Source organism: Bubalus kerabau, chromosome 11, assembly GCF_029407905.1.
Source record: "Bubalus kerabau isolate K-KA32 ecotype Philippines breed swamp buffalo chromosome 11, PCC_UOA_SB_1v2, whole genome shotgun sequence".
NCBI lineage: Eukaryota > Metazoa > Chordata > Mammalia > Artiodactyla > Bovidae > Bubalus > Bubalus kerabau.
In genome coordinates this window covers 100,639,632-100,659,561 of record NC_073634.1, presented here as the reverse complement: position 1 = coordinate 100,659,561, position 19,930 = coordinate 100,639,632, and the positions used below count along the sequence as shown (strand labels likewise).

The 19,930-nt window shown below is 48.1% G+C and overlaps 1 protein-coding gene across 3 annotated transcripts in view; it reads right to left on the bottom strand.

Moving 5' to 3' along the window:
• Positions 1-19,930, bottom strand: part of RALGPS1 (Ral GEF with PH domain and SH3 binding motif 1) — a 295,892-nt gene that overhangs the window by 141,579 nt on the left and 134,383 nt on the right. For all 3 annotated transcript variants that reach the window (XM_055541187.1, XM_055541185.1, XM_055541186.1), the window contains one exon: positions 15,910-16,036. In XM_055541187.1, the coding sequence (XP_055397162.1) occupies positions 15,910-16,036 (127 nt within the window). The remainder of the gene's footprint in view (positions 1-15,909; positions 16,037-19,930) is intronic.

The following is a 19,930-nucleotide window of genomic DNA, read 5'->3' as shown; positions in this document are numbered from 1 at the left end:
TGCCAAAGATTCCCACATTCTGGAGCAAGGTGCAGGACCATCCCTGTGAGGGGGTGGCTCCACATTGGTTCTGCAGCATCAGCTGACTGCCCATCTGTGGGCTATGTAGGAGGCTCAGAAAGTGCATCCCAAGGAGTTGGGGTGGGCGGGGGGGAGAGGATGAGTTGTCCCCATGCTATGCTCCCCACCACCACAGGGAGGGTGGGTGCTCCCCACCCACCCTACTCAAGTCTAGTGAGAGGAGCTTCCAGGGACCATTCCAGGAGCCTGGCGTGGGTGAGCGTCAGCACTACCATCTGACTCATGTCTCAAGTCTGCAGGCCGGGGCGGGAAGCAGTGAGAAGCGGTACTGCACTGCGAGCCAAGGGCAGGACCACAGTGGGGGGTAGGGAGGCCCGGACATGGGTCCTAGGAACCAGGGGGCTGCCTGCATGGAGGGGAGGGGGCAGTGCTGGAGGTCCAGGGGCCAAGGAAGGGCACTGCTCCCACAAAGGGAGCTGAGTCAGAGGTGCCCAGGATGGAAATTCTGAAGAAGCAGCAGCAAAGAGGGAGAAAGGAGAGCAAAGCGAAGAAAAGACAGAGTGTGCGTGCTGGCGATGGGCACGCGCACAGGGCACCAGCTCTGGTTCCAACCTCAGGGGCCACATCAGATGGGCCCTTGCCTCCCCCTCGTCTGTCACGTCTGTTCCCACCCCGAGGGCCACAAAACTCAGTGGCCCTGGGGGAGGCGGGCTCTGGTGGACTGAGCGTGTGCCTCCCCACCCCAGGCCTCCTGCCTGGCCAGGCTGTGGGAGCCCAGGCTTCTGAGCCCTACCCTGGACGGTCTGCAGGGACGTGACTGTTAACAGCAGAGGGACTTCGGGGCCTGCTGCGTTCCCTGGGTTGACTGGTAAAAGAGCTAATCCACAGAGCAGGCTGGAAAGGACACTGGGGAAAAATAAAGTCGGTTTCTTCTTACACCTGATTGAGTCCAGCTCCTTTAATAAGCTGGTTACATAAGGACACGAGGTATCTCCCGGAGTCCATGAGCAGGGACGCAGCTGGGCCTCACGAGGGCCAGGAACCAGAAACTGCCTGGAAGGCCTTCTAAGAGGCCAGGCGGCCGCCTCTCGGCCTCTCTCCCTTTCCTTCCCCTTCCCCTTGCCTTCAGGGTCTCTGTTTCTCATTGAGAGGATCTGCTTTTCCCAGCACGGAATTTCTGAGCTCACGTGTCCTCCCCGACTGAGTGCCAGCAAAGATCTGAAAGCCCTCTCCTCCCCGACTAGCTCCCAGCCAGGGGACCCGACTGGTCCGTTCCAGCTGGTCGTCCACCTCACTTCTATGGACTGGGCTCCAAGCAGAGCTGCGCGGAAGGCACGCGGCTGCTGGTGCTCAAGGCAGTGGAAGGAGTAGGGGAAGTTCCCAGGGTCCCACGGGAGGAAAGGTCAAAGCTGGCGCTGTACCTGAGAGGGTGTCCAGGCGATACTCCAGCTGTGGTTGGAGACCGCGCTTTGCCAGCTAGATGGATTCTGTCCATTACTCGTTACATCGTGTCCCATTCCCAGCTCCTCCCCTGCAGACGCTTGCCCTCCCAGGCTCAGCTGTGTCACTAAGAATGACACACAGCTGTGCCCAGATGGGGCTCTTCCTGCCCTTCCTGGATACGCGGAGTTTCTCAACAGCCTCCATGGATACAGGAGGCCACGAGTCCCCTGCTGCTGGGCTCTTCCAGGTATTATTTCCTCTAGATAACATTCATGCCACCCACCACCTGTGGGCGGGTGCTTTCCATGCGCCAGGCACCATATGCATCTCTCTCAACCTTCACAACCACCCTGTGAGGTGGGTTCTACAATTAGCCTCCCTTCGACATAACAGAACTTGAGGCTCACGGGCCCTAGGTGACTGGCCTGAGAACATGTGGGCCTGGGACACTCAGGGTTTGAGCTTGAGCTTGTCTGACTCTTGAGCTCCTGCTTCTGGGAGGATTAGATCTTGGTCCCCAAAGATGAAATGAAACCACTAAGGCTCCTCCCTCACTCCATCATCGCGCCCCTGTATGTCTGAGGATCATGAGGCATGGAGTCTGCTGCCCACAGAAGCAGATGTGTGAGGTGGCCGGCCAGCCTGCCTGTGCAGAAGCAGCCGGATAGACGGTAGGGCCCCAGATGTCAGGAAGTCAGGCCAGGGCTGTTTGCCCAATTTAGCCCCATGCTGACGGCAGAGAAGAGTAAGGGCAGTGATGGAGGACATTGCTCAGCTTCCTGGGGCTTCCGGTCCTTTGCCAGGACTCACAGGGCTGGCTCTGCCTTTCTCCTTTTCTCTTGTCAGACAATCTAGGGACTAAGCCTCGCCCTTTGGCACGGGGAGTGTCCTGCTTGTGGCTGGTCTGGCCGTCACCTCGTGTACCAATTCCATCTCATCCAAGCCTTGGTCTGCACCATCTGGTAACTGGGTCCCTGCTGTGCTGGCTTGTCTCCCATCTCCACAGCTTCAGGACCCGGGCTTGCTTGGCTAGTCTCTCAGATCTCACAGTGAGGCCACAATCAGCCCCAGTCTGGGATTCTGCCACTTGTGGACACATGTCTTGGTATCTACTATCCCTGGGGCACTCCAGTACTCCCATCTCTCCTGACCTGGGGCATCCCAGGCCAGCTCACCCACACATGGGAGCCCAGACACAGATAATCCCTCCCATCTGTGCAGCCTTCCCCAAGCACTTCCACAAGCAGCACCTCCCCCGCTTGCCAATGGTCATGATACATCTGTCTCCACAGGCTGGTCAGGGGTGACCCCTTCTGCCTGAGGTGGTACGTGTGCCCTCCTGGAGCTGAGGGACGTCTCACATGAGGAAGACAGCTCCCTGGGCAAGGGTGAACTGGCCACACTGGCCCTGACCCGTAGCAGAGCCCCTCCCAAGTGGCTAAGGAATCCAGAGGGAGTAGCTAAGAGGGAATGGAATTAGAATTGCCTCTGGAGCTGTGTTTAGACACAGGCCCACACCCCAGTCACCTCAGAGAGTGGGAGAATTAGAAGAATCACACAGCTTCCTTGGAGCTGGGGAAGCTGACCCAGCCCGAGGCGAGTGTGCTGGGTGTGGATGTCTGTCAGCGCCTCTCCAAAGGGCAGCACAGAGCTGTGCTGGGGATGCGGGGAGGGGGACTGAGGAAGGACATTCAGGACGAAAGGCAGGAAGCAAGGACAGCCGGGTGGGAGGCCGGACGGCCTGGCTGCCTAGCCCAGGCCCAGGGAGCATAGCCTTGAAGCAGGAAGCAGAGCTTATCTGCACAAAGAACTTGTGGGTGGAGAAACGTGTATTAAAACTACAGGCCCTCCTTCCCCTGTCATTTCATCGTAAGTCACTGGTAGGTGAAGGCCGGCGCTGCTGGGAGTAGAGAAGACAGGCGGGCAGGCACAGCTGGTGGGAGCGCAGTGCAGCCCAGAGTGGTCCTCACCAGCAGCACTCGTCGTCTTCACCCAGCAGTTCCACCTCCACTCACAGTGTTTCAGAAATGCCCTGGCAGGTGAGCAAAGACACACGCACAAAGGTGTTCTCTGCCACAGCATCCGTCCAGGGGGAAAAGTACAAACGACCTAAGTGTTCATCAACTGGGGCCAAACAAATCAACTCATGTCAGGCCCCAGTCTGACAGGCCACCACGTGGCCATGGGTGCCACAGAGCCACGGGGAAGAATGCAGGAGTCAGGTGCTTGCTGCCACTGAATAATACCCACTGCACTGCAAGGGGAACAAAAAGTAAGGTGCAAAACAGGCTGTTTACCCAAATGTCCCCAGTTTGGTTAAAAAGGGCAAGACTTCGCACACCCCCACGTGCCCAGATACTTGTATGTGTGGATTCAAGTGCCCAGAAGGATACACCCACCTGTCAGCACTGGCCGCCTCTGCAAAGCAGAGACTTTCTAAGGTAAATAAGTTTTACAACAAACAATGTGTTACTTCTGTCATTTTAAGAGTTTGTAAAAGGATCAGTGGGCTTCCCAAGTGGCTCAGTGGTAAAGAATCCACCTGCCAATGCAGGAGACGCAAGAGATGAGAGTTGGATCCCTGGGTCAGGAAGATCCCCTGGAGAAAGAAATGGCAACCTACTCCAGTATCCTTGACTCGGAAATCCCATGGACAGAGGAGCCTGGCGGGCTACAGTCCAGGGGGTCACAAAAGAGTCAGACACGACCTAGCGACTGAACAACAGCAACAAATGAAAACGATCAGTGCGAGCAGAATGGCACCACTGGGCACAGCCTTCCTGGCCGCACGAAGTGGAGCTCTCGCCCCCACTGCCCCCCAGCACTCCGGCCCTGAACAGGCGCTCACGGGACACTGAAGACCTGGATGCCTTACTCTAGGCCTTTCTGAGGATAACTTCCTGGGACCTTTCGGGCCTCATCAGCTTGTCCTCAGGCACCGTTCTTGCTCACAGAGCAGCTGGAATTCACCACCTCTGCCCTAGAGGATTTCCTCCTCTCAAAAATAGCTTCTGAGAGGGACCCAGAACTTCCTGCTTGTCCCAGAGAGCCATCTGACAGTCTTTTTTCTTATTGAGTTTTTTTTTTTTAATGATAAATATTTTACAGCAAACAATTATTGTTTACTCCGTGTAGAAGATTATCTGGGGTTCGCTGCATGCAACAATTTTCCCTTCCCAACAACCCCATGAGGTAAATCCTGTGATTATTCACATTTTAAAGACCATGGAGGGAGGCAGAGGGGAAGCAAGTAACATTTCCAAGATTACTCAGCTAATGAGCGGTGGAGTCAGGACCTAAAAGAAAGTGGCTGGCCAGCAGGCCCCTGGCTCTTAACTACTCTGATATACTGTCTCCAAAAAGTAAACAGAAAATAGCATACATCTAAGGAATCTGAGGATCAGTGGCTTGCCCTGAATTTATGGGTTCACAGAGTCCTCTCCATAAACAGTCAAGAGCAGGTAGGAAGTAATTCCTTCCTCTTTGTCCCCACACTAGTCCCTTGTTGCAGACATCAGCTCAGCACCCACAGCCCAAGGGTACACACCTCCATCTTCACCACTAGAAGCCCAGACCCCAGAGACTAAAGACCAGAGAGGGGGAGAAAAGGAGTCTTTCCCTCCCTAAAGCCTGCTTTCCATAGTCTGGAGTTCAGCCTGAGGCATCTGCTCTGTTTGGGAGATTGTCAACAGAAATTACGTCCTTTTTCTGGGTCGGCCCTACCTTCACAAGGGAGCAGGTCTCAGCTCTGGACTTCCGTTGATACAGCAAACCCAAAATACCTACAGGAATTGCTGGCTCGCTCCACCATCGTGTAGGCCGCCCTGTGGGGTAGCTCGGCATTTCCTGATTCCTGCAGTTAGAACTTGCCTCTCTGTCTCTCTCTGGCCCTGACTGTAACCTGCTCCTAATGCAGCCTGGGGCCTGCTGTGTCTCCTGCGGCAAGTCCGTGGGCACCTTGAGGACACTGTTTTGCCCTCTGTTTCTGCAGCATCTCTTGAATTCCCATGGCGGGTCCATACAAAATATGTGTGCAATGGATGATTGAGTACACTTCAGGCAGTTCAAGTCTTTTTTTTTTTTTTAACACTGAGACCCTGACAGTCGTTTGTGTGTTGAGTTTTACAGCTGGTTTTGGTCCAGCACAGATGAGGAAACCACAAACCAACACGTGGGAGGCAGTGACACAGGTGGGGCCATGCGCTGGTTATCCATCGCTGTGCAACGAATCACCGCCCCCCACGCCAGTTAGCAGCTACAATAATGAATATTTGCCATCTTGCAGTTCTGTGGGTCAGGTGTTTGGGTGTGTCTCAGCTGGGTGTGTCTCTGGCTCACGTGCCCCGTGGGACTGCAGTAAAGCTGTCGGCCGGGGCTGTGTCTCCTCTGGAGGCTCCACTTGGGCGGGATGTGCTTCTGAACTCACTCATGTGCCTCCTGGCAGGCCTCAAACCCTCGCCACCGGCCTCTCCACAGGACTGCCAAATACTGAGCAGCTGGATTCCCCATGGATGTCTGCACCAAGAGGGAGGAAGAAGACAGCAACACCCCCCAGAGAAACAGTCCTTTAATAACCGAAGCCTGGAGGGATGTCCCGTTACTTCCGTCACACTCAACCTGCTGGTAGCAAGTCAGCGTGTCCCGCTGTGCCCCAGGGGAGGGGCTACAGAAGGAAACATGGGGGGCCGTCTTAGGAGCTGTCCATCACGTGAAATCTCTCAGATTCTCAGGGCTATTTTCCCCCCAAAAGAGACATCCCAACGGCCCCAGGTGAGTCCTGAGGCTGGAGAAACTCTAGCCTTTCCTGCATCCCTAACCCTTCACCTCTTCAGGGCTGGCTGACCCTGGCAGGGCCCTCCCTCTCCCATCTTGACCCCCCGTACCACACAGGAGGGTCCTCACGACGTTCCTCTTTTCTGCCCACTCTCTGGTTTCCCCAGAGGGTAAAGGGTTGTTAGCAGGAACATTCGGCATCTTCTGAGGTTACCAGGCACTGGGGTCAGACTGGGGTTTGAGAACTGGTCTCACCATTAGAAAGTGGCACTAGTAAGTGGTGAAATTTTAGTGAGTTTTTCTCAGCTTGTGCAGCTGTAAATAAGTTTAAAAAAAAAAAACAAAAAACAGTGCCTCCCTGAAAGGAAGAGGAGCTGGGAAGATTAAATGAAACAATGTGTGTAAGACATTTGGTGCAACACCTGCCACGTGGTGAAAAACGCGTGCTCTAGTCGTCATTATTATTACTGTCAGCTTCTAATTAGACCCTCAAAGACTAAAGGTCAAAGGAGAGCAGTCATCCTGATGACTCTAACCGATTCCTGCTAGGAAAACACACCTTCGCTGGCACAAAAATGGCCTCATGCTCTCACGGCCTTCTGGGGATCACACAAAACTGCTTGACCCAGAGAAAACCTGACTGCAAGTCCTTCCTGTGCCCCAGAAGGGACCAGTGTGACAAGGTGCTCAGCTCTGGGCCACAGAGCATGGAAGAAACAAACCTCCCCTCCAGCGTGTTTTCCTCCCACATTGTTTCTCTCCATGGAGACAGAGATGATAAACAGAGGATGCATAAGTTAAGGTGGGTGGAACCCCAGCCGTGAACAAGAAGTCTTGAGTTAAACTTGGTATCCAGCTGGCATACGACTTTGGTAGGTCATAAGTGAAATTGTAGGGATTCCTTCATTTGCAAAATGGGGGTATTAATAACATCCACTGGCTTTTTAAAAAGTTTTAATTAATTTCTTTATTTTCGGCTGCACTGGGTCTTCGTTGCTGTGCTCGGGCTTTTCTCTAGTTGTGGCGAGCGGAGGGCTACTCTCCAGTTGCGGTACATGGACTTCTCATTGAGGTGGCTTCTCGTTGTTGAGCACAGGCTCTCTGTGCGTGGGCTTCAGTCATCATGGTGCATGGGCTTAGTTGCCCCTCCGCATGTGGGATCTTCCTGGATCAGGGACTGAACCCGTGTCTCCTGCATCGGCAGGTGGATTTTTTTTTATCACTGAGCCACCAAGGAAGCCGCATCCACTAGCTTTTTGTAAAAACTGAGCAGGACTGTGAAGTCCCAGATAAATGGTGGATTTTCAGGTAACAAATCCTGAGATTGCAAAAGTAAAGGCAAAATCCTGTCTGGAAGGGAGAGGTTTGAGATCATATGCAGCTGACGACTAGACAAATTAATGGGAAAGGATTCCTTCTGTGCAGATGCGTTGTGTCTTCGTGTTACTCTGCTGACTGAGAAGCACATAGCTTTTGCCTGCCTGCTGGGCCACTGAGGGGGTGGATGCCTTGATCTGGGGGAAGAAGAGACCTGATCTAAGGCTCTCCGGGCTCAGGAGGGAGGGCAGCAGGTCGGGGCCTGCAGCTTGCGGCTATCGGGTAGAGAAGGCAAGGAGCATGGCCCTGGGCTCCAGGAGCAGGCTTTCTAGAATGCAGGCTTTTCTCTATGGCCTCGACATCCCTTAGCCAGCCCCAAGCTGTGCTTCCCCCGCTAAGGAAAGAGGAGCCTGGATCCACACGGGTCCAGCTGGAGAGACAGGGTAGGAAAGCAGGAGATGACTGGAGGGAGGGATCAGAGGTTTGCGGCCAGGCAGCAGGCTGAGGCTCCGGGAACGACCAGGATGGATCTGTGGAACAAATGAGTATTCCTTGGGGAGTCTTGCAAACACGTGGGGTGGGGAAACTGAAGGGAAAAAAGACTGGATTTCCTGCATGTGGAATGGAATTTTTTCAATTGGGCATTAAAGGAAAGGATTGCCCTTAATGCTGACAAGCCTGGGGACAGCTGGATAACACTGTGGTCACCCTGACTTGGGAGCCACCCAACTTTGGTCCTGGGGTGGCGGAGGCCCCCACCAAAGGGGAAGCAGAAGCTCTGCTGGCATCCTTCAGCTCAAGCCCTCCTGCCTTGTGGAGGAACAATCAAGAGAGCGTTATGTCCATGCCCTTTCGTCTCTGCTCGAATGCACACACATCTTCATCCCCAAAGCCCAGGTACAGGGAGACGCCATCTCCCTCATCCTGATGATGCATCTCCATCAGGCAGACATGCTCACCGAAGTCTGTTTTAGGTCTTTCCAAGGTTTTGCTCAAAAATGAGCTGCTTTCAAAAGGGCTTTCCCTCTCCCACCCCCAACAATTTCTCAAATACAGTGATGTGCCACAGGCTTCTGCATGGTCACCGGCCTGGCCTTCCCCCTTATAGCTTGACTTTCTCTAAGCCGGGCATCTGCTGTTGGCCAGGAGACCCATGTTCCAGGGAAGCGTAAGCCAGCCACGCCCGTACTCTTAAACCCTCCTGATCCTCCACTGCTAGTGGGTGTTGGACCCTGAGCTCCCACTCTGAGTGTCTAGGCCCTAAGAGACCTCACCTCCCTCTCACTCCAGCTGCTTCTCACGACCCTCCCGCCCTGTGCCCCCAGCATTCACTACTCTCCAGCCAGTTTTTCCAACAAACGTCATTTTCCCCTACTTCGAGGCTCTTGCACAAGCTGTTTTCTTTGTCTGGGACGCTCGCATCCCACCTCCTCACCCAGCTTACTCATCTTTTAGGGCTTCCGGCCCCCAGCTTGGGACGGGCCCCCTTTATTTGCTTCTCTGCCTTTCCCGCCATGGTGCTCAGCTCATTTGGTTTCTAATGCACTGCCGGTGATCAGATCTGGGCCGTGAGCTCCACGGGAGCAGAACCGGAGTCTGACACCCACCCTGCAAAGGGCTTGGTGTGTGCTGCCCTCAGGCCCAGAGCGGGAGCCCCTCCCTTGCCACCTGTTCTGGGGTCTTTGGGGCATCGGGGTTAAACCCTTCTTTTTGGCCAATAACTATTTCTTTTCCAAAATCCTTTAGATATCCCTCAGTTTAGGCCTGTTAACTTTAAACTCTGAATCTGGAAACAACTTGCCTTTATTTTAAACTTCAGAGTCTCTATCTGAAAATAAAGCCTTACTTTTTTTAAAAAAATGCAAGGGTTTGCTTGTTTGAAGGAACAGCTTAGATTCTAGAAATGTACTTCACATATTAGAAGTCTGGGTAAATTTACCAAGAATCTAAATGTTCTCTTTACTATTCAGAACTGTCAGGATGCCTAGTTTTTGTTCCTTGAGAGAGATCACCATTTTCCACATTGCCTATAGTTACTTTTAGAATCAGGCTCTAACCCTTTTAAAATCCATTACATTCCTAATTTGATTTAGCTATTTCCTGGAGGGAATTATAGGTACTAAAAACCAAACACCCTGTAAGTCAATAAAGGCTGCTTAGAAACAAATGCTGTTAGCTACTCTTCACAGCTCATGGCCTGCTTCTGTTATCATTTTGACCCAAACTGGGTACTTACAAGGAGTTGCTGTCAGATAAAATTAAGCTACAAACAACTGACTCGACTATTTCCCACCACTGTTTTTGCTCTCTGAAGTAAATGGGAATAAACTTTTTGAGACAAAGAGAGTCTTATTTTTAAAATGTGGTAAGTTTTTCCCTCCGTGTTTTTTAAATTATGTTTCACGAGAAACAGTGCACCAAAGTGCAGCCAACTGGCTCTAAAATTTGCATCGAAAGGAGCTGGAACACACACCCACACGGTTAATAACAACAGCTAGCACTACATGAGGCGATCTTTACATGGAGTAAGCGACAAGGGTGGGAACGGTCGGTCCCTGGAAACCAGGCGGTGTCGAACCTTCCACAGCGGTTTAAAAGAATCGTTACCAAAGGAAAACCCATACTTGCTATCAGAGGCAAATAACCACTGAAGCAGCGTTCGAGGTCTCACGCAGGAACTAAATGAACACAGCAGCTGGAAATATCAAGGACTGACCTCAAGTCCCTCCCAAAGAATAACTCCCTCTCCCCCAGGGAAAGACCTACTGTGAGGACGTTGCCAGGGGAAAGAGAAATGGTTTCAGACATTTTTTCCTATATTGTACTTTCCAGGAATTATGTAACTTTTCCTCTTTTGATAAACAAATCCATCCCTAGGACAAGCTGGGTTTTCAAGAGGAATCTAGTACTAAAACCACAACCTCCATTTGGGCAGGGTCTCTCCACGGCCACAGAGGGCAGGGAGGCCCCGGCTGCCCTCAGGATGGGGTCTGGTTTCATCCTTTTTAATGAAATCATGCACCCCCACACCCCATCGTAAACCCTCACATAGCGTCCTGAGGACAGAAAGCTCGGTGGATCCGCCTCCTGTTCTTTCCATCTGACGTGTACGTGTCAGGAGTCGTTCTGGTGCGAGGATGAGAAGTGCAGCCCAGCTGGCTTAAGAGGGGAGGGAGAGCCTCGTGGGGCTGAAGGGGCAGGAGCAGGCCATGGAGCGGGGCTCGCTCGGGGGCCAGCAGGAGGGTCTTCCGGGAGAACAGAGGCCCACACGGAACCTCTCAGGGAGGACCTGCCAGGAAGGCAGCTAAGATGAGATGACCAAGGACAAGCAGAGGGGGTCTGTCCAGAAACTCAGTGGCGCTGGACTGCGGCACAGGCTATGTGTCCGCTGGAAGAGCGGACCTGTCCTTCGGCCTGACGTGGTCACTCATGAGGGGCATCTGGCCAGCGGTCTGAACGGGGGACTCATCTGAAGGGGAGGGGTCTGGAAGCATACGCTTAGTCTGATGAGAAGGGACATAGGTTAGCAAGGGGAGACAGTATTGGTCCAGTCTGCCCTTGGCTGAGGTCCAGTGACCGGCCCCTCAGAAGCCCAGGCCACACTGCTTTGTGGTCCACGAGCAGTGTCACAGCCAAGTGCAGAGACGATTTATCCTACTTGTATAAAGTGCATCAACCCCACTGTAGTATTAATCGCAAGTGTATTATTAATCCCACCATACTAGTGCCCGATGGAGACCACCCACAAGTCATAAATAGCAGAGGACATACAGGTGACAATTGGAAGGGCGGATAACGACCTGAGCAGTGGAGGTGGGGAGTCGGGAGAGGGCAGCGTCAGAGCCGAGGGCTGACAGCCAGGCCATCTGGGCCAAGGCCTGGCTCTGCCGTGCTCCTGTTATGTGACCCGAGGCAACCTCTCAGCACCTGCTTACTCACTGGGCCATGGTGAGCGTCCACTGAGTTGACGCATTAAAGCACCTAGCCAAGTGCCAGGCGCAGAGGAAGCAGGGGATCAACAGCAATTCTAGTGATCATTTTATGAGAGAGAAGAGGCCATCCTTAACCCTGGAGCACCTGTGCTAGTTAAACCAGGGGTTGCCCCCACCCTAATGCCACCAACCCATTTTCCGATCCATCAGCCTCAAGCAACGTGGGAATGGGCTTGGCAGCTGGGCATGCCCAACCATCTACATATCTGAGATGGTGATTCACCCCCATGGTCACTGGTGGAAGGACACTAAGTTTACAGCAAGCTATAAGATGAGAACAAAGAAAGGATAAGAAAGTATAAAAGAAAAAAAAAAAGAATGATAATTCAATAACATTGCTTAAGTCTAAACACAGGAAAGACTTTTACTCCCCTACTAAAAGGCAAGGTCTCTCATATTGGGCCCAACTAAATATGATTTCTGGAGGAGGGCATGGCAACCCACTCCAGTGTTCTTGCCTGGAGAATCCCATGGACAGAAGAGCCTGGTGGGCTGCAGTCCATGGGGTCGCAAAGAGTCGGACACGACTGAGCAACTAAGCACACACAAGCACACACAAATATGATTTTCAAGGATCACACTTAAGACAAAACAACTTAAAATATCAAAATGCAAAATACAGTCAAAGATTTATAAAATGAAGGCAAAGGAAAAATAAATCAGATTTCACAGAATCAACATCAATGAAATAAAAGCAAATAATAAATGGAATCAAGATCATTTTGTATGGGACACTTCATAACAAATCTGCAACTGTTAAAAACATCTATTCAGTCATTGATATCCACATGGGATTGGCCCCAGGACCTCTGCAGATACTCAAATCCAGGGATGCTCAAGTCCCTTATGTAAAATGCCATAGAATTTGCATACAACCTACGCACACCCTCCCCTATACTTTAAATCATCTCTGGGTTACTTATAATACTTAATACGATGTAAATGCTATGTAAATAGTTGCCAGCATATGGCAAATTCAAACTTTGCTTTTTGGAACTTTGTGGATTTCTTTTTTCAAATATTTTCAGCCCAGGGTTGGCTGAATCCATGAATGCAGAACCCAGAGGTATAGAGGGCCAACTGTATACGAAATAACATAAGGCAGAAACTATTAGAAATGCAAAGTGACTCTAACATATATTTCTGTTCCTGATCAACCAGGTTGTCAAAAATGAAAAATCTGAATGTTATAATGTAATTATAAGAGTAACTTGTGAGATTACATCTTCTCCAGCACCCATGAAACATTTATACAAATTGATCTTATATTAAACCACAAGATAAATATCAACATTTTTTTAAAAACCTCAAAAGCATATGGGTCATATATCCTAAAACCAACATTGAAAAAATTAGAGAGAAGACTGTTCTTAAAAACCAAAGCCCTTCATAGTGGTGTTATCTACAGTAACACAAAAGTGAAACAACTCATATGTCCCTCAAATGATGAACAGATAAATAAAATGTGGTGGGGCTCCCCTGGTGACTCAGTGGTAAAGAATCCACCTGCCAATACAGGAGACACGGGTTCGATCCCTGGTCCGGGAAGATCCCATGTGCTGTGGAGCAACTAAGCGCATTGCCACAACTACTGAGTGGGTGCTCCAGAGACCATGCTCTGCGACAAGAAAAGCTGCTGCAGTGAGAAGCCCGTGTACTGCAACCAGAGAGTAGCCCCGTTCACTGCAACTAGAGAAAAACCCGCATGGCAACAAAGACCCAGCACAGCCAGAAATAAAATCAATAAAGTTTTAAAAGAATAAAACGTGGTGCATCCATTCAATGGAATACTATTTGGCAATAAGAAGGAATGAAATACTGATCATGCTCTAACATGGATGAACCTTGAAAACATAACACTCAGGGAAAGAAGCCAGTCATAAAAGACCACATTGTACAATTCAATTCATATGAAATGTCCCAAATAAGCAAATCTATGAGGCCAGAAAGTACATTAGCAGTTGTCTAGGGCTGAAGGCGAGGGGGTGGAAGGGAGGTGGCTAGAGGAAAAGGAGTGACCACAAACAGGTTCGGGGTTTCTCTTTGGGGTGATAAAGACGTTCTAAAATTGATTTTGCAGATGGTTGCAGAGCTTTGTGAATGTTCTAAAACCACTGGTTATACATTTTAAATGGGTGATACATGAATTACAACTCAATAAAGCCATTTGAAAAACACCAAAAACAAAAAACTCAAGCCCTTGGAAATTTAAAACACCACTACCTTAAATAACACTTGCATAAAAGAAAAATTGAAACTATAATTATTGAACACTTTTAAGACTATCGTGAGCATACTATACATTTAAACACGTAGGATACAACAAAAGCATCAATTAGAGGGAAATGTATACCAGTAACTATTTTCCAATGAAAGTGGAAAGAATAATGTATACACAAATAAGCCAATAATTTGTTTACAATAACAAAACAACTTTAAGGAAAGCAGAAGAAATGAATCGTAAGAGACAAAAGAATAAATTCCATATTTCATCAAATTTAGGATGTCATCTGTTATAAATTTAGGATGCACCATTACTTTACGTATCGTAAGGAACTGCTGCCAATTAACCAGTGTCACAATGCTTTGCTACCACCAATTGAAAGATGCGCCCCAATTTGAGAGGTTTAAAAATGCAGAGGGAAAAGGCACATCCTAGACTGATGGAATATAGCAGATTAGAAAGCAGGAAGACAGTGGACTGATACACAAACACAGAGTCTAATCCTTAGGAAAGACCAACAGACATACCTCTGGCAAAGCAAATTAAAAAAAAGAAAGAGAAAATGAAAATGCACGCTATTAGGAATGCAAAGCAAATATAACCCCATATACACGGGAGGTTAAAATGTATAAGCAGTTACACAAAACTTTTCAGTCAAAACAAACTAAGTGAGGAAAACCTTTATGCTAATCATTTTTAAAACTTGGATCAAATGAACAATTTTCTACTAAAGTTTAATTTTCCAAATTAGTTTTAAAGGAATTTAAAAACTGAATACACAATGCTCATAGAGGACATTTAAAAGTTGTCAGAAATGTTATCTCAAAAAACTTGCACTAGATTTCTGAAAATATTAGGGGTCATATCCATAAAATCTTAATTTCCCTTGTTCTTAGTATTATTTTATATCATAAAAGTAGCATAACTGTGAAAACCAAACTATAAGAAGTATTTTTCACCTGTCAAACTGGCAAAGGAAAAAAAAGGAATGATAAAGGAAAAAAAGCACATGAAGACAGAAAGCATTTGTGCACATGGGGAAAACAGGCAATTTCTTTGCCCTCTAATGTGAACATAAATTGTTATAACCTCTATGGAGAGCGTTTTGAAAATACATATGAAAAGGCATAAAATTTCACATCAAGTTTTGACCCAGTAATCACACTTCCAGGAATCTCTTAGAAGATAATAATCATAATTACACGTAGGAAATTTATGCAACAGGGATGGCCACTGCAGAATTTTAATAGCAAAAATGTAGAGACAATTTATATGTCATTATTAGAGAGCAGATTTCAGCTGGACAAATCCAAGTGGGACTGAGTCACAGTATAGAAATGCAGGTAATAACATTAAATGTTCACAATAGAGTAAACATACAGATTTTATATGCACCCAAACGAATGAAAAGATTTGAAGCAAATAATGTTTATCTCTGGATAAGATAACAAATGATACTAATCTTCTTATCTATTCCTAATTCCTTGCAATAAACACATTATTTTTGAATCAGTAAAATCAATAATCATTATAATAATTTCATTGAGACAAATCTTACATAATATATTATTAATGCCCAGAGAACCAGAACACAGGGGTTTGGGCCTGAGTTCCTCCAGTTCAGTCTTCCCTAGAGGCTCAGAACAGTAGAGTCTGCTGACAATGTGGGAGACCCAGGTTCGACCCCTGGGTCAGGAAGATCCCCTGCAAAAGGGAATAGCAACCCACTCCACTATTCTTGCCTGGAAAATCCCATGGATGGAGGAGCCTGGCGGGCCCCCATCCATGGGGTCGCAGAGTCGAATGCGACTGAGCAACTGACACACTCCCCCAGTTCAGAAGGATGCGGATAGACCAGTAAGAGTCTCGTGATCCTTCTGAGCTACAGGCTGTGGAGGCTTGGGATTCACTGGGCATCGGTATCAGCAGCAGAATATCCCTTGTTCCAGGACCCTCCTCAGGAAGTTCCCATTCTCAGGGAGTCCCAACAGCCTGTTCTAACCTGAAGAGCCAACCAATCACCTCTTTATCCATGACCCATGCTGCTTTGTGGAACTTTCTCAACTAGAAACTGTAAAAACATCTCATCTAGCACTGAGTAGGTTTCTTAAAAAACAATAATCCTATTCAGACTCCTACCTAGATAGGGAATACTGGGAACCATCTTCAGGCTTCGGATATATTCCCGAGTCCGCTTGTAATTATCTTCTTTGGACATCAGGTAGTCCAGTTTCTCAAAGGTGGTCTTGTCTTTTCGATTCAAAAGCTGGTGGAAGAAAAAAAGAGTATGAGAGAGAAGGCAAAAAAACTAGAAGAAGCTAAAGAGAAAGGATAAATGTGAACAAAAACTAAAAGGAAACGTGCTAAATGGTATGTCTGTGGTCTGCAGAATCCTGGGTGCAACTAAGCATTGTAAGAAGCTGTGTCTTGTGGAGATGAAACGTTTCACAGCTCAACTTGGTCATTTTTCATAAAACCTTACACTTAGAAGGAACCCTCCAGAGCTACTGAGTCCATTGTTCTGTCCGACACTAGAATCCTCTGCATAACGACCACCACCGTGGTGCACAGACCCCACAACAACGAGGAGCTCAGAGAGTAAAGCAAATTCCTCAAGGTCACCCAGAGCTATTTCACAGACCCATTATGTCTCTCTCCCTGGGTCCACAACTTCTTACTCCTCCTCAACATCTCTGCCATTACTGAAGGCCCCCCAAAATGTCACCCACTTCGCCTGCCCATTCTGTGCACCTAGCCAGGCCATCTCTCCAATCAGGGCTATCTCCTCCAGATCCCCTGTGGTCCACGGCTGTCTAATTTACACTGGCTACGGTGTTTTAGTCAAAATAAGTGAAACCTTTTTTCCACATGCTGTCATCTAAGGGGTGATTTAGTTACGCAACTACAGGATAAGCAGATACCCACAGCCCAGAGATTAGAGAAGTAAGATCTTTTATGACTGAGATCTCTGGTATGTAAAGCTGGTCACCAGGGAAAGAATGGCTCTGTGTTCATAAGGAGGCTTCCTGGAAGAAAGTAATAGAAACTGAATCCTGGTTCTCCAGACCTGATGCTGCAGTCATCCTGCAAGTCCTACGTCAAGGCCCAGTGCCAGGAAATGGCAATGAGGCTCCTTGAATAAAATGGCTTTGAGGAAAGGTATCTAGGCTGAGAGAAGGCTTGAAAAGAGGATACGGGAAAGGGTCAGTGGAGAGGGTTGGCTCTGGCACAGCACGTGGCTGACGTTGGAAACCCCCAAGTTTAGCTTCCAGGGCCAGTGTCTCTGGGATCTGAGATCCACGGCCGAGCCCAGGAGCATAACTGGAGAGGGACCCTATGCCAGGAGCATCCTTGGTCAAGTGTGTTTTTTTTTTTTTTTTCAAGTGTGGTTTTGAGACCCCATGGTCTATGCAAGGACCAGGACCAGCCACCCTGCCACATCCATTAGACTAACGTAGGCCAGTGGCCAACAGCTCCATCATACAGCAGAGAGAAGGAGAGCAGTACTGCCCAGCATGAGGGGAAGCCAGCCTTTCGAACTGAAGTGGCCTTTTGGGTTCCTGGGACCCAAGTCTGCAAATCCCAGGCTGAGGCCATGTCTGGTGCATCAGGGAACTCAGGCTGCCTTGGCTAATTCCTTGATCCTCAGCCTCTGGAGTCACAGAGGATGCAGCTGTGCAACAGCCCAGCTGAGCAGTGACAGCTTAAGGACTTCAGAGAGGAGAGGCAAAAGAAAAAGCTGAAAGGACGTCCCCAGTAATGAAAAGCTGGAGAATAAACAGCGAGGTTTTTTTTTTTTTCATTGAGAAATTCAGGACACATCAGGGGATGCTACACAGATGCTAGGAACAATGGCTGCTTAACCAGCTTGTTAATTTAGGGCTGTTATTCATCATATTAGCAAACGGACAGGAAATAACGCCGTCATCTCCCATTTGCTGTCTGTAAAGCACCAAAACATACAACTCGTCTGATCTTTACAAAGCCCAGGGACGAAGATGGAGCCAGGATGACTGCCGCTATTTCAGGTTCATAATCACAAGGATTAAGTGACTTGTCAGAGCACCCGTGGGGAACTTGATTCAATAGAGGAGAGACATGTATATTACAGCAACATGGTAAGTAAGTAAGTAGAGATAAGAACTCAGACCAACAATAGATAAATTATGGGCAAGGGAAGCATCAAGGGAAGATATAAAGAGAGAAGCATTTGAAATGAACGTTTAAGGATAAGAAAGTCACTAAATAAACAACATATACCCAGAACAGAACCAGATCCTCTAGTTGTGAATGGTCCCATTGTAAAGCTGAGCAGGCCCCTCACCCTCTTGGCTGGGAGGTCATCTCTTTATTAATACAACCTAGAAGCCCACTGAATCCTATGGCAGTCACCCATGTTCATCCAGCAGTTCAACAAATCCCTATGTCGTCCTCATACACACTGCTGCTGAGCCAAACTGGTGCCCAAGTCTGCCTCCACTGGGTCTCTGGACCCAGCTGAGGGGTTGCCCATGTCCCCTGGCATGTCTGGCCTATCTGCCTAGACTGTCAAGTACCTTGATGCATGGCACCACAGAGCTGATCAGGGGGTCATCTGTGTCCTGACATGGACACGAGGCCAACATGATCAGAGTCCTGGAGGATGTCCCTAAAGATCACCCTGCAGACTGACCTCCAACCAACAACTGGAGTTCTTTAGTGGAGTGGGCCGACCAAAGGCAGCCACATTTGCACACTGCCCAAATTTAAAACCAGGCTCTCCAGACCACACCTGCCTCTGTTAACCTTGCGTCTGTCTGCACACATACTTCCTACCCACCCTCCACCCTACCTACATACACACATTCGGAAGGGCCGGGTCTAGTTAACTTCACTCATCTGCTCCATTCTGTGGCCACAAATGATATTCAGGATGGCATCAGATTTCTCAGCAGGAATGCACAGGATGTTAGAAGACATGAAAAAGAACACCTATCTCCCAAGTAAGCATTTGCATACTATTTGAGAACTTCCCCTAGCAAAATGAAAGAATAAACCAAGGACAGGAGGATACGGGATGTAGGAAACAGTGGATCCAAACTAGCAGTAGTAAAGGGAGAGGACAGATGAGCAGCAAGGCTAAAGAAAGGCTGGTCTACATCCTTCCACTCCAGAAGAGGCCTCCAGAGAGAGAGAAGACTCGACAGAAAACCCGACGGGATAGCACATTGGTGGGGTGGAGGAAGGGAACGGACATAATTTATTATGTATAATAAAAATAAAATTAAATAAAATAATTTAAAGATTTTATGTATAATATACATAAGGCCTGGTAAGATATTATATAATATTACATATGTTTATATGTGTATTTTATGTATACATATAAAATATCTGGTAGATAAGCGTAGCTAGAGTAAGAATTTTTCTTTGAAAGGGGATTAGAAATGCCAGGGAAACAAAGGGATATTCCAGAAAGAACATGTTATTCACACTTAACCACTTAAGTATGGAGGAGCCATTTATGGAAAACCATACTTACGCATTCCTAATAATTAAAACAAGAATACTCATTTAACTACAGTGATGTAATTATGGTAACACGAGTGTTTTTGAAGAATGAGGGAAGATGGTTTAGGAAAACTAAACCAACATCCATCTTACAAAGAAGTCACCATATACTGTCCAAAGTGAGTGGATCGAGAAATTGCAGCAAAAACACATCGATGGAAACATGGCAGAAACCACCAGAAGAAACTGCTAAATAACTGAGTGCTTGCCTCTAGGGAATGACTGGGTTATGCAGAGATGGAGCAATGAGTGTTAGCTGCTTCACTCAGCCTTTCAGTATTCAGTGATTTTTAAAATTCATGCACACGTATTATGCGGAAAAATTATTTTAAGATTTAATTTTTTAATATAGGGTTTGTTTATTCAAAAAGAACAGCGTTTACTTGTTCTAAACTTTTATTACAAGTAGTGCCATAAACTGAAAACCTCATATGCGTTGAGGGTCCTTTAGATTTTAGAGTTTACAGGAAGCCTCAGGAAGAAACCATCAGAACTACATGCAAGGAAACAACTTATCTGCTTACCTGAGTCAAACAGATACTAAAAGCATTCACATTCAGGAAAAGAGAAACAGGATTAAACAACATAAAGTAAAAGCTCACTAAATTCA